Genomic DNA, 15,638 nt, shown 5'->3' with positions numbered 1-15,638 from the left:
TGCTTGGACATTCCCTGAAGACTCCTGGGGCATAGGCCAGGCTGAGGGACACACCTCCCTACCCCAAGTGCATGAATTTTGTGCATCGGGCCTCTAGTTGTAAATAATACTACTATGAACATAGAGGTGCATATATTCTGATTGGTTTTAGGATTTTTAGATATATTCCCAGAAGTAGGATCACTGGGTCAAACGGCAGTTTAATGTTTAATTTTCTAGGAACTTCCATACTGTTTTACACAGTGGCTACATCAGTCTGCATTCCCATTAGCATTGTACTAGGGTTTCCTTTTCTCCACATTCTCGTCAGCACTTACTGTTTATTGACTTATTGATGGTAGCCATTTTGGCAGGTGTGAGGTGATCCCTCATTGTAGTTTTAATTTGCATCTCTGATGTTAGTGAATTCAAGCCCTTTTTCATGTCTGTTAGCCATCTGTATGTAGTCTTTAGATAAGTGTCTAGATCCTTTGCCCTTTTTTAAATTGGATTGTCTTCCTGGTGTTAAGTTGTATGAGTCTTTGAGTGTTTTGGAAATTAACCCCTTATCTAATGTGTAATTATTGAATATGTTTTCCCATATAGTACCGTAGATTCCCTTTTCATTTTATTGATGGCTTCTGTTCTGGTTTTTTTCATGTGCAAATACATGGTAGTAAAATCATCTAAATGGTGAGATCCTAATCACATTTGAAAGAAAGTCATTCTCTAATGTCACAGGAATTCACCACCTAATGCCTGTAGATAACCAGACTATCCTGTCCTCCTAGGAGTCCTTTTCAGTATTTAACATGGGCAACTAAGAATTTATTTCTGAGACTTAATAGCTGTAGCTTTAGGGATTAGATTTATGGAGGGTGGGAAAGGCACAGGACAAGGAAACCCAAGAAACTGTACCCAGCACTCTCCTAGAGTGCCTGACTCCACCAAATGAAACTGCATTTTAACAGGGTCTCCTGGTGACTCATGTTTTCTCCCACTGGGAATATTCTTTAAAACAATTCTCCTTCGACTCAGTCTGTATTACTAGTCATTATTCCATAGTATACTTACATAGTACAAGGGGCCCAGTTCATGAATTTGTGCACCTTGAAAGTAACTGTGGGCCATGAGGCTGCAGTGGTGGGGTGTCTTGGCCCATCCTCTGCACCCCTGCCCAGCCCAGGCCACCGAGGCTGCTCTGGCACTGGCTGCATGTGCAAGCGGGGCCATAGCTGGCAGTGGGTGCGAGCAGTGGCTGCCGGCCCCGATCGACCCTCAGGAGTAGGGGGAGGTGGAGAAGCCCTGAGGGGCGTTCAGGGCTGGTCACACCCACTGACAACGCTGAGCGATGGGGCCAGTGTTGGGCGCCGGCAACGGGTGTAAGTGGGGCTGGCACGCAGGAACAAAGAATTTTCAATGACCACCAGAGGCTTGCCCCAATGACAGTGACCAGCGCCCTACCTTGGTCTGGCGTCCCTGCTCACCTGCTCCACCATCCCATGACAGCTGACATCTGCCATGTTCCGTACTCTGCCACCTGCTGCTGATGCCCACCATGTTCCACACGTGCCCGTGGTGGTCAACACATGTCATAGTGACCAGTTGTTCGGTCTATTTATATATTAGGGTTTTATATATACAAGCAGTCCTCTGGTTACGTTGGATTCAACATACGTTGTTTTGTGGTTACATTGCCATCTATTTATAAAAAAAAAATGTTCCGTCATTTTGACATATATACCTATGTGCTTTATGTTTATTACTTATTTACCACAAGTAAAGGTCAGGAATTTCTTTAAAAAAAATTTTTTTTTTTACTGTTTCACTTCATTACTGCTATGTATGTGTTCCATGTGAGTGATGCAGGTGCTTATGTAGGTGGGTTCTGACTTATGGCGAAATTCACGTTACTTCGCACTGTGGGAACAGATCTCCAATGTAACCCAGGACCTACTGTAAAGATAATATAGAAGTCAGTATATTGTTAATTTAGATTTTAGTTTTCCATTGCAAATTACTTCATTGTACTTCCAGTATGAACCTGTTTTACCAGATTCAGGTCCTCATTAAACCTGACAAAATGTCCTTCACTTGAAAAACAAAGCAAACCATGAAGTGTAAAATAGCAAATATTGTGGATTAGGCTAAAAGGCCTATAAGCTCTTTTCCTTTCATATGAACTACAGGAAAGCCCTGAGGTCATCTAGTTTAGTCCTCACATTTTGTAGTCCCCAGTTACTTACTCTGTGTCCTTAATATTATAAGACAATGTTTTTGATTAAAGGTATGAGTGTGCTACTAAAAGGAAACACTCCTAGTCAGGAATTTTAATGCCTCATTCTCCACAGTTTTGCCATAAGTATACAGCCCCCTCAGTAAGAGAGCATACATACATGCTGGAGAAAAAACAGAACCATTAACCTCAAGTTGGTCATGCTGCTGTCCTTCATTCCTACTTTCACATTTTTCCCATAGATCCTCCATCCTCAGTTTCACTGAGAAAATAGAAGCAATCAAAATAACTTTAATAAAATCTCACCAAGTTACTACCTTTCCTCATTCCTACGTTGTTTAATATCCTGCTGTGTACCCCAGGTGACATCATTAGTTACTCAAGGATCCCTTAGTTTATCGACTTCCCTCTTATACATTCCCATCAGAAAGGAAAGCTGTAATGTCCTGCATCTTAAAATACCCTTTATCACACATCCCTTTTCTGAAAATCTCAGGAGCTCTAATAGCTGCTTTTAATTCCTTCTAATTTCTGGAAACACTGTTCCAATCAGACTTGTCCTGATTCCAATGAAACTGCTTTGGTCAAACTTATCTCCATACTGGCTTATTTTCTGTCCTCATTTACTTGACCTCCTTAAAACTATTACTTGTTTAGCTCAGGGGGCTACCCTTCCCTTAATGGCACCACTCCCCATCCTACCTTACTGGCTCATCTCAAACCCAAACATGCAAATGCATCAGTTCTCAGTCTTTTCTGTCCACTTGCTCCCATGGTGACCACTTCCTGTCCCAGGATACATCCCATTGTCTATCTAAATATCTCAAGCTCACTTGTTCTCCTGAACTCGTCTCATATGTACAACTGCCTGCTTGACATTCCCACTTAGAAGTCTAAAAGGCAATTAAAACTTAATGCCTAAAACAAAAATTGCTCTGCTGTACACATCCCCCACCTATCCTTTGTGATGTGTTTCCCACTTTAGTCAGTAGCCATTCTACTGTTCTGTGCTCAGGCCAAAAACTATGGTGACAACCTTTAAGTCCTATCACTCCACATTCAGTGTTAGCAAATCCTGTGTCTTCCACCTTCAAAATGTCTAGAATCCAACCACTTGAACAGCTCCCACCAGTTCCAAACCCTATCAGAACTTACCTTGTTATTCCAAGAGCCTTTGTTCCAAGTGGTCTTCCCACTTCCACCCTGTCCCTTCCCATCTATTCCCAGCAAAGCAGCCCGAGATCACCTTACTGCATCACTGCCGTCCCACTTTATTCAGGATAAAGGCCAAGTTCTTACCCAACCCGTTTTCTCATCTTATACCTCTCCCCCTCCTTTCACAATGACCTGCTTAGTGTCCCCAGTTATCTGTCAGGCATGTCCTGCACTTCAGGATGCTGCATATATTTCCTCTTCTCACAGATAACTCATTCCCTCGCTTTCTTTACGTTTCTGCTGAGATGTCACCTTATCCCAGAGGCCTTCCTGGTTACTCTCTCCAAAAATAGCACCCTCTTCATTACTCCCTTAGAACTGTCTGATTTATGTATGCCTACAACGATGTGTGGGAATCATTTTTCCACTTAATTCGTGATTTTTACCACCACCTGGAAAACCATATTATGTGTCTTTCCCAAATTGAATGTAAGCTTCAAAGACAGAATGATGCCTAGTACACAGTAAGTGTTCAATAAGTACTTAGTGAATGATCAAATGAATGATAAAAGTTCTCTCCTTGAATTTTTAGTAAAGTGCTTGCCTCTTTACTAAAAGTTTAATATTAGTAGACTCCTGAAATCGTTTAACAATTCAAATTTCACCATTTCTTTTTAGGCAGTTTTAAGTAGCAACTTTCCAAGGTAAAATTTTAAAATGTAAATCACATTTTCTCTTCATGCAAATAGCATATTTCTTTCTTTCTTTCTTTTTTTTTTTTAATCATGGTTTTTGCCCTCGCTGGTTTGGCTCAGTGTATAGTGTCAGCCTGCAGACCAGTGGTCCTCAACCTTCCTAATGCTGCGACCCTTAATACAGTTCCTCATGTTGTAGTGACCCCCAACCATAAAATTATCTTCGTTGCTACTTCATAACTGTAATTTTACTACTGTCATGAATCATAATGTACATATCTGTGTTTTCCGATGGTCTTGTAGAGCCACTTTATTAGGAAGGTTGAGAACCATTGCTGCAGACTGAAGTGTCCAGTGTTCAATTCTGGTCAAGGGCATATGCCCGGGTTCGGGCTCAGTCCCAGGCAGGGGGCATGCGGGAGGCAGCCAATCGATAATTCTCTCATCATTGTTTCTCTCTCTCCCTCTTCCTTCCTCTGAAATCAATAAAAATATATTTAAAAATAGTAAATACCATGGTTTTGAAAGTAAACAGAAATGAAATCTTTCTGTAAACCTGCAACTTGCACTGACGAGGAGGCTCTGTACTATTGCTGGTATATATATAGCCTGCTGTTCAATCCAGCAGCTGCTGTTTGGTTGCTCCTTGCTTGCACCGTGCGTTAATGGCTCTGTAATCCGAGAGAAGCTTTACATATATATCACCCCTTTAAGGCTGCTTGTACCAGACATACTGGCCTACACTGCAAAAAGAGTAAAAGTGGAGGGTTTGTACGTATAATTGAAGGGCAAACCACACATTGTCATATAGATTTTAATAGATATTCTGATTAACTCATCACAGTAATCATTTTTACTGTAATGATATGCAGCTTTACTATACTAGTATAAATAAAAACAGATAAATACAGCTCTAGGCAACATCACAGATTAACAAACTAAGCATTCTTCATGAACCAAAACTGAAAACAATTAGGAAGAAATGCTGACACCCTTGCCCATTCTCATCATACCTTCTCCAAAAAGGGATGCAAATAAGGTGCTCCATGTATTATTTGCCAACCAGCCAGGCACATGTATTTCATGATCTCCACTACTTCACAGTTTGGTTAAAAAGCAGACATACCTCAACATATCAAGAAGAAAAATGGGACAGATCGTAAACCCAAAGAAAACCACTGAATGCATAAAAATATGGCACTTGTCCTGTATTTCAGCTGTAAGACACATCAGGGATAGAAATACACCAAGAAGAAAATTAATATCCACCTTGAGTGTTCACCCTGGAATGTGTCTCTGAAGCAGGATGGGCAATGAAAGGAGGACCTAACGTGAAAAGCGAAATCCATGTGAAGTTTTCCATGACGAAGCTACCTGCAGAGAAACTCGCTTCTCCTGCAAAGGCTTATAACTGAGGGCAGGCAAGGAAGTTGTTGGGTAGCCAGTGCTGAGGAACTCGTGCTCCAGCAGCGCCTTGCACACTTCAGACAAGCTGGAGATAATAGACACACAACCATCGTTCAGAAATGGTCTTACTCTGGATGCTCAAATAAACTTTGAAGGGGGCCAGAAAACTTGAAATCTGCCAAAGGGGGGAAGTCTCTTGGACAAAGTACCGAATTTAGTCAGATAGCAAAACTAAGAATGTTTCACTGCGTTTCTAAAATTTTGTTCAACTTAAAATTGTCATTCTAATATGGCTTCATGATCTTATAAATCTTCAAGATTTTACCCATCTTATGTGATCTTATAGATATATTAAAAAAAGAAGACTCCCTTCCAAAAAAGCAGCTCATTGCCAGTTTCAGAAAATGTCTGCAAAAAATCACTTTCCAACCAAAAACGTATAATCACAGAATATTTAGGCCAATCCTTCAAGAAAACTACTTCTGCCGACAGTGAATTAAGACCATGATTAAGACAGACATTTCCAAAAACAATCCCAAACACACCCCAATACATTTTCAATTCATCCTGCAAAAAATGCACTGTGAAAAGTCAAAACATTAAATACCTCTGGATGTGACATACCCAAATATTCAAAGGTGATGTCCTGATTACAATTTTAACTGATACCTTTGCAATTTCATTGTTTTTTGTATTTTTTTAAGGTAAATACTAATGTTTGATTTTAATCTTCAAAGTGATTTGTAGTGTTTCAACTTTCCAGTTAATGAGTCAGAATGGACAGGTCAGATGATAGAATCCAGGGGATGGCAGTGAAAGATCAGAAAAAGGTTTATGTACACATTAGATTATAGAGAAATAACCACATCCTCTCTCAAACCCTTGTTCCCATTGTAAACTTTGTTCATATCTCCATATTTGTAAATCAGAATTAGTCTATAAAAATCACATTAAAAAGGTAAAATTATTTAAGTAAGATATTAACTGATCTGTATTTTATAAATTTTAATCCATAAAAATATAAATAAGAATGGTAAATTTTTAAGAAAAGAAATATACATTTAGTGCAAGTTATGAATTACATTTCTTCAGTGTCAGCAGTAAAATATCTTGAGGAAAGAAAAAAATTGACTGATTTAATTTCAAGAAAAAAAATTCCAGTGTTTAAACATGCAGTTAATTCCAGGTATAGCTAAACAGAATAGTTACTTCTCTACTGTCAGAGCAGTAGCATGATGCTTCCTTATGCTGAACAGTACTTGTATTTCATAGCAGTTTTAGAAATAGAAAATATGCATAAGACCAGGTCACATTATCTACAAAAATCTGAGAGGGGGAGAAAACAAAAAGATTCTGAACCACACAGCACACAAGCTGAGAGATCTCATTCATGCTTCATTCAAGATTGTACCTGTTTGAGGCCTTTGTTCTGGTGCATGTGTCGGCTCCAAGCATTCAGTGATGGTAAAAAAAAAACTACATGGTTAGTGGCACAAGAAACACTCCCTTCTTGTGATGAAACCTCAGTAAAACCACAGTACATCTCAATATGAGAAAGGATTGCTTCAAAAGGGCACACCAATTTACAGAGAGAGGAACAGAAAGAAAGAGAGAGAAGCTCTTCTGGAATGTAAAAAGGTAATGCTTAACTATACAATTCATGAATTAAACAGAACAGTTTTGATTAAAAAAGGGCAAGACCTGCAGTCTTATAGATGGCTCAATTCAAAGTAACCCCTCCAGAAACGGGGACTGGTAACACGTCTTTGCGATGTTGGAGTAACAGGCCGGGTGCTTCAGGGCTCCAGGGCCCTCTCCTTTGGGGCTCAAGTCTGCACTTTCATGGCACATCCTCAGCTGAACGCATCCAGTGCAGAACGACAGGAGGTGGTTGGCTGCTCTCCTTACATGGGGAAATACCTCACTCATTTCCTTCTCACTCCTTTCTCTCCCCAAACAAATCCTCCGTCCCACCAGCATTATTTGCAAACCATGTTGCAAAAGCCTGGCTTTCATATTTCCTTTTTTCTTTTCTTTCTCTTTTTGTTTAAAGGAGAGCTATAGGTAGACGACTCCCTCAGGTTACAGAGTTGTGCTATTCAACAAATGAACTTCCTCTTCTGCCTCCTCTCTCTCCTCATCTACGGGGTTCAGTTGAACATTACCGAAGCGGGGTCTTGGTTTGCCGTCTGGGCCATATGACGGAGGATATCTTTTTTTGTTATAATGCCAAGGAGGCGCCTGAAAAGGATAAAGAGAAGACTGCTGTTAAAATAAAAGGGAAAAAGAAAATGAGAAGCTACATTTATAGCTAAATCCTTTTTGTAGACAGGAATAGAGCAAAGCAAGTGCCTGGTATATTTTTAAAATATTTCAAAAATATTTTATTGGTAAAGATAATCAGATTACCCAGCTATCATCCCTTGATATAAAAAGTATTATAGTACAATGTTCTTTCCAGTGAGACTGTCATTGAAGTCGAGCTATTTTGAATAATGAATGCCAACAAAAAAGTAACCAAAAAATGGGAGGATGTATGGAAAAGAAATTATACTAATCCCATTTGAGAAGGAATATTCATTCCCATCACACCAAAAAGCAGTAAAATGTTTGATGACCAAATCCCCTCAATATTCCATTTTTTTAAACTAAAATTAACTTTTAAAAAACACATTGCCCAGTTGTATGCAGAATCTTCATGAAAGCACATACAATTGAGATAAAATGGTCAACACAGAACTTCAATAGCAAACTTCAAAAGCCAGAACCAATCTGTAAGACAACACTCATCAATGTTTTCCTTTTTTGATTTTGGCCAAAAAAGTTAAGTTACAGTGCTTTTATGAAAGTCTTAGTTGTTAATGCTTACATTAAAAGATAGGTGAAATAATCAAGAAGCAGTCCTAAAATAGTATAAGTAAAGCACAAAGCAGGATGAATGAGTAGTTATTATTCTGATTAGTAGTTTTTTAAAAGGATGCATGAAACACTTGTGAAATATTAGCATACAACAGGAATACACAATCAGTTGTGTATTAAACAAACTGGGACAAGTTTATATAGGTATGACAATTGCACGGCAAAATAATTTCAGGCATTTATTGCTAAAGCCAGACAATTTTTAGGGTATGAGGTAAGATAATAATTCAAAATGTATCTTTAGTCTTTAAACCACTAGGAAGGTCATAGAGCCTGTTAGAACAAATGCATTTGACCCGAAAAACTGTTTACAGCACTCTAGAAGCATCATACAAAAAGGGCACAAACACATTCTAGGTCCAGTTCACTAATGAAAAGGCAAGAGACACATTAGTGACTTTGAAAGTATTGAGGGTATGGAGGGTATTGCAGAAAACTAATGCTATGCTCACAAACATATATATACACATACATGTTACGCTCTAGTTAGTGTGCCCATAAAAAAATCCATTTAGTTGTTGACAAATCTAACATTGCTAAGCTCAGTTAAAATGATTTATGAGCTTAGATTTACCACAAGATCAGGAAACATTTCTTTTTTTAAAGAAGGGGGAGGGTTTGGGGTGATGGGGTAGACATTTTTAACCAATCTGGCGTCCTCTGAGACTGGTCTAAGCGCTAAAATAGACAGTTGTGCTATTTTAAAAATGTCCAGTAATATTTACTCAGTCAACTACCAAACTCTACAGTTCTTAAATTGCAACTAATGGTTTTGATGAGATGCTAACTTTTGCTTACTTCCCATGAGTGAAATTTTTACATACATTTAAATTTATCTTACAGGCATATTATGAGATAGAAATGGAACTGGCAGCATGTAGGACTTTGCTGGGCAGGTGTCTGGGAAAGAGAGAACGGAACAGTTCACAAGTTTCATGCCTCCTGACTTCTAAGGTGTCTAGTGAGGAAATCTGATATATCTAATCACCAAGGGTTCGACGTGCTGCTTTAGTTGCTCGAGATGCTCTAATATGTTCTTCTTTGTGATGATCCCCAAGACAATCCTGAAACAGATCATGTTATGCTAATAACTGTGAGAAATTAAATTAAAAAAGGTTCCAATCATAATGATAATGAAAGAAAGAAATAAAAACATGGACCATAAAAATGCTTTTAATGAACTCTAGAAAAATAAAAACAAAAATGGTTTGAAATCCCAGGTCCCAATTACATAAATTCTACTGACTTTCAAAAGTGACACGGTATTATTTTTAAATACCGATGGGTTATTTTCCTTGTGTAAAGTTAAAAATCGAAATGATAAAAGTTTACAATGAAGATGACTAAAAAGAAAAGTACAAAAAAATTAATATACAACTATAAAATTCTGAAATTTAGTTCATTTTCACTGTTCCCTCCTTTGAAGAAGATATTTTTCTAACATCTAAAATGTCACAAAGCAGCAGGTATTTTTTGGATCTACCTCAGCAACGTAAAGTTAGAAGAAGTCTTAGCCTTTATTGCCTATGAGACTTGAAAAATCCCTTTATTTTACTATTATTTGGAATTAAAATTAAAGGCAATGTGTACCAAATAAATAATGCCGATCCATACAAATACACCCTAATTTTCAGAACCTACTGAATGCTACTTCTTAAGGTAAGCAAATAAGACATGTTTAAGATTCAGGGGTCAAAATCACTTGCACTTTATAAATTTTTTTCTAAATGATTAATTCTCATTTAATATATTATTATAACATCAAGCAAAACAATGGACATAAATTCTCAGGATACTTGAAAATAATTAAACTTTCAATTATGAAAACAAGATTCTGGTTACCAGTTTTATAATGAAAGTCAATGAATTCAACTACAGTATAGACAGTGAATACAGACCCAGGCGTCTTCAAACTACGGCCCGCGGGCCACATGCAGCCCGCAGAGGAGTCTGATCCGGCCAGCCAGGTTTTTTGGGCAGTGAGCGCAGCCGAGGTGTTACAGTAGGAATTAGTAGTTCATATAGTCCGGCCCTCCAGCTCTCTGAGGGACCGTGATCTGGTCCCCACTTTAAAAAGTTTGAGGACGCCTGGGACAGTGAATATAGACAGTGAATGTCAAAAAACCTTAAAAAGTGCTCTGGCTGGTGTGACTCGGTTGGTTGGGTGTTGTCCTGTGCACCAAAAGGTCATGGGTTCGATTCCTGGTCAAGGGCACAATGCTTGGGTTGTGGGCTCAGCCCCCAATAGGGTATGTGCAGGAGGTGACTAATCAATGTTTCTCTCTCCCTCCCTCTCCCTTCCTCTCTAAAATCAATAAAAAGATATATTTTTTAAAAACACCTTAAAAAGCTTTAATCTTTAAATTTGGGAAGCCCACCAGAATTCCCTTCAGGTAATTGAACATATTTATATTTCCCTGGTGATCAGGTTAAGTCAACTTTACTGTTAAACTGCCTTGGAACATTTTGACTTCTTGAAGGGTGTCTCCAGAGGACTTCAGCAGTCAAAGTAGCCTGGTCCTAAGGTAAGTCAGTTATAAAAGAGTTCCTTAGGGTGATGCCTGGATGTGGAGGTGGGGAAGGTAGGAAATAGGAAAGACATAAATAGGTTCTATGGTAATGTTTTCATTATTTTTTTTTAATGTACTGATCACTAAGAATAAGATAAACTGAAAAATTTGCAGAGCAAGCCCCCCTCCAAAACAGCTCAGACACTGCACTATGTAAAATAAGCACTCACTCAGTAGATGTTCTTCTCTGATGTTTAAGGTCAATAAACAACAAAAACACCAATTCACTTGAATTTATACTTGTAGTCAGGAAATGTGGAAAACTTGACAATTAAAATTACTCTAATCTAATTCTTATTTCATTCTTTTCTATTATATAGTGATTAATTTCCGTTATATATATTAGTAAGCTCTGCCAAACCACAAGGTACACATGGGAGGGGGGGGGGGGCATTACAAGTTTTTAAGGACCAAATGGCAAATTTAGAGTTTTACAAAGCAGTGATTATATTTACAAAGTAATAGCCCAAAAAAGAAGAAAATACATATATCCCTTTCTCTTTCATTAATGGAGAAAAGTGATTTGAGCATAAGGCCAGTTCAGTGCTGCTTTGTTAATTTCAGGAAATGTAAGGAAAATCAATGCAAAATGTGACTCATGTAAAGACTGATTTGCTGTTTCTTATGGGCTAATAAACAATGATGTAAGAGTTAACAGATTTGCTGTTTCTTATGGACTAACAAACAATGAGTAAGAGTTAACAGGTTTGCTGTTTCTTATGGGCTAACAAACAATGATGTAAGAGTTAACAGAGCATGACCCAACATTTTTCAAAGTCTGTTCCAAAAAAAAACAAACACCAGAGTCCTAACCCTGTCCCTTCAAAAAAAAAAAAAAAAAAAAAAAAAAAAATTAAAAAAAAAAAGGTTTAATATTCAAATATGTTTGGGAAACTTGTTTTCTAGTATCCCATTTGAGAATCAAATAATACCAACAATTTATAAGTTCTGAGAAGTTCCACAAAAAATAAACCTCAATTATATTTAATCCAATACTTCCCAAACTTATATGATCACAAAACTCTGTTGGGACAATGACTATTAACATCCTGCTAGTTCCACCAAGACTTGAAGATTCTGAGAAATTAAAATTAGAAGTTAGACATTTATCACTGGCATCTTCACAAACATACTTCCCCAGGGCTCTCAGGTCTCATTTTCTCCTGGCATCCAAGGTTCCAGATTTGTTACATCCCTTGCCCCACACAGTTATTTTCCACCTCTAAGGACCCAGTATAAACTATAAAATGTGAGCAATTGTCCGGCACTTCATAGTCTATACGAAAAACCAGAAGATACAATTTTTTTCCTGAGTTTAAATCTTAAAATGATTTAGAAAATAAAACACTACTTTCTTACACATTTCAAAGAAAAAAAATCCCAAGAGCCATCACCCCAAAGGATCTCTTCTTTTTTCATATTTATCAATCTGTTTTCCTCACAGGACAGAAATAAGGAAACGTGTTCCTTTAGAAATAAAGCCCCCTCCCTCTCTCCTCAAACACACACACACACACACACACACACACACACACACACACACACACACTTTCTTACAAATAGACAGTATCAGGTAAGATTTTAGTTAACTACCCTCCCTTTCCCCTCACTTCATTCTTTTTACACCTTCTTCTATATACACTTTCCAATGTCTGTGCTACCAAAACCTGGAAATTAATCAGCAAAGGGAAATACAGTAATTACTCGTATAGCTTTGTGGACATAGTTAATCATGACTAGAGAATGACAGTATATTTGGTCCTCCATAAAAGGACACACCATGACAGTCCTAGAGAAAAACTCAAAGCAAGTAATAGTTCATAACAACTCATCTTAGCTTCCCACTAAATCATTTATAATTAAAAGGGCCCAAGAAGCAGTAAAGCTATATGAAGTCAGTCCATTTATCATGTACTCATTTTTTTTTAATATATTTTATTGATTTTGTACAGAGAGGAAGGGAGAGAGATAAGAGAGTTAGAAACATCGATGAGAGTCATCGATCAGCTGCCTCTTGCACACCCTCTACTGGGGATATGCCCGCAACCAAGGTACATGCCCTTGACCGGAATCGAACCCGGGACCCTTCAGTTCCCAAGCCGACGCTCTATCCATTGAGCCAAACCGGTCTTGGCCATGTACTCATTTTTAAAGTGAAGTTTGGTACCATTATTTTTCAAATTAAACAACACTAAAGAAAAAAATTATTTTACTACTTACATTTCTTCGCATCTGTGATATTTAACAATTCCGCCCTCCCTGCCCCTAATCAAGACCTTTATCTCTTTAATGATTTATTTCATATTATCTCGAGTTATTTTAACTGGCTAGCACAGTGAAACCATTAAACATGGATGCAATTTTCTAGCTTTATATTTCTATTCCTAACACAATATAGTATCATATGTCCAAGAAAACACTAGTAGGTTAAGATTCTATCAGTCAATTACATTATAAAACAATAACAAGACATTGTGTTTTAAAACTGGAAAGAGATTTTATTCCTTGATCTCTGACTTGCTAAGCATGTGGCTGGGCAAGTGACCAAACCTCTTCGAGCTCCATTCCTACATCTGAAAAGTCGGGATACTGCCACCGACTCTGCAGAGGGGCTACAAAGTTAAATGAGCAAGGTGTGCAATAAACGAATTTCCTTTATTTTTGTCCTTTCTCCCTCTTTTCCTAGATAGGGGTCACATATTTTGTACAAAATGATATTTTAGAAAACCTGCTGTGATTCCAAGTGTTTGGTATTTCAACCAGCTTCAGACTATGCATGCAGTTTATGCACAATCCTCTGTTCCTCGTTTCTAGATTTCCATTTCAGCCTCAGGTAAAACTATGTTCTTAAGTATCTCAATTAGGAACAGTAACATGAAGGGGGAAGGGGGCTAGAGAGAGGATGGGAGGGAAGCAGGTCCCAGGTCAGGAACAGAGGGAGCAGAACATGAGGAAGCAGTATGTGACCAGGGAATACTGTGTCACTCTCCACAATCCCTGTGACGTTTGCCAAACGCAACTTTCCCCATTCTCAGACACACTGGCAGTTTATGTGTAAAGGGCAAAAAATAATCAATTTGTGCATTTTAAATACAAAAATATTTGTATGTAAAAGGTCTCTGAGTGGAGAAGGTAGAAAACAGGAACAGCCGAAACTGGTTTGGCTCAGTGGTAGAGCGTCGGTCTGCGGACTGAAAGGTCCCAGGTTCGATTCCGGGCAGGGGCATGTACATTGGTTGTGGGCACATCCCTGGTGGTGGGGGGGGGGGGGCGGCGTGCAGGAGGCAGCTGGTCGATGTTTCTCTCTCATCGACGTTTCTAGCTATCTCTCTCCCTCTCTGTAAAAAATCAATAAAATATATTAAATAAATAAAAAAAGAAAGAAAACAGGAAACAAAGCATTTGCTAAAGGAAGTTTTCAGCTAATTTACAAATTTCATTTAAATATATATTATTTCCCTTGTTACATGATAAGTTAAATAACGGCTGACACAGTAAAGCGCCGAACATCTAGAACGTTGTCCTGCACTAGAAATAGGTATTTTAAAACCGAAAGACAAGAGGAAGCAGGTGTCTGCAGTCCTCCACACAGGTCAGGGCCACCTCTCGTCCAGGGGAGAAAATGCTCGAAGCACCACAGAGGTGCCGGAGATGCTTCAGCACCTCTGCCTGACGAATGTCACTACACTTTGGCAAAGATCTGGGAGTTGACATGTTTCTTATTCTCTGGTGTCAATCTGATTGATCTTGTATTTATAGCCGCACTAAGGACAGACTTTCCCACTTGGGAGCTGATTACACTCTCCTATTAAGTGTATTCCACTAAGAGGGATAAAAACCTCTGACAAGTGAACTGACTTTTTGCTGAAACTTACCCATTGTGAGTTACAAGGCACTGCCTCAGGCCCAGCTTTCGGAAAATGTCCACCACGATCTCCATGGGGGTGTGGTCCGTCACGGTGAAAGGGCTCATGTCCAGGATGCTGCGGAGCTTCAAGGGCCGCGGGCTTTCTGCGGGCAGGGACGGGGTGTGCTGGGCAAAGCACACACGGGAGCTGCCCACGATACCTTCTTGTTTCTTTCTGGCACTTTCTGAAGAGACAGAGGAGACCAAAAATGAAAACTGATAGGTTTTATTTTACTTTAAGGTCAGAGATTAAACAAATAAAGCAATGTACACCATGACTTTTGGTCCCTTTATTTTTTCCTATCTTCTTAAACAAGAAATAAACTAAAACGTCAGTTAGCCATTTCTTGTATTTGACAGAATCAGATCCCATAACCAACAAACTATCTTCATGTAAATAAAATATTTTTGGTAAATCACGGTTCAGTTGTCTTCAGTGGCACTGAAGCTGTTTATTAACCCTGGGGGAAAAGGAAGTATGTTTGGAATATGAGATTTTTAAACCTGCACAAATTACAGGAATCCATCATCGAGTAACAGCTGCCTGTGCCAACAGTCACTTCTCCTGCCTGGGAGGTGGGACTGAAAAAAGCTATGTCCTTGCTTTGCCAATGGTGTGTACTTCACCACTACGAATCAGCTCCTTCTCTCTCTCTGCTAATGTTAACGTTTAATTTTCTAGATGAGTCACGACTATGAACAAGGGGGTTGAAACTACAATTACGCACATAATGGGCACAGACTGACTTCCCAGGTTTTATCTGTAAAGG

General features: G+C 38.6%; 1 protein-coding gene across 6 annotated transcripts in view; it reads right to left on the bottom strand.

Moving 5' to 3' along the window:
• Positions 1-4,863: 4,863 nt before the first annotated feature.
• Positions 4,864-15,638, bottom strand: part of CLCN3 (chloride voltage-gated channel 3) — a 66,105-nt gene continuing 55,330 nt past the window's right edge. For 4 of the 6 annotated variants that reach the window (XM_036423631.2, XM_036423629.2, XM_036423633.2 and 1 more), the window contains 3 exons: positions 14,837-15,053; positions 9,380-9,455; positions 4,864-7,713 (listed from right to left, as the gene is read on the bottom strand). In XM_036423631.2, the coding sequence (XP_036279524.1) occupies positions 7,555-7,713; positions 9,380-9,455; positions 14,837-15,053 (452 nt within the window). In that variant the 3' untranslated portion in view covers positions 4,864-7,554. The remainder of the gene's footprint in view (positions 7,714-9,379; positions 9,456-14,836; positions 15,054-15,638) is intronic. The other 2 variants (XM_036423632.2, XM_036423634.2) reach the window with 1 other exon arrangement.

The sequence above is a fragment of the Pipistrellus kuhlii genome, unplaced genomic scaffold (genome assembly GCF_014108245.1).
Source record: "Pipistrellus kuhlii isolate mPipKuh1 unplaced genomic scaffold, mPipKuh1.p scaffold_m20_p_8, whole genome shotgun sequence".
NCBI lineage: Eukaryota > Metazoa > Chordata > Mammalia > Chiroptera > Vespertilionidae > Pipistrellus > Pipistrellus kuhlii.
The sequence above is the reverse complement of the archived record's forward strand: the minus strand, read 5'-3'. Positions and strand labels throughout refer to the sequence as shown.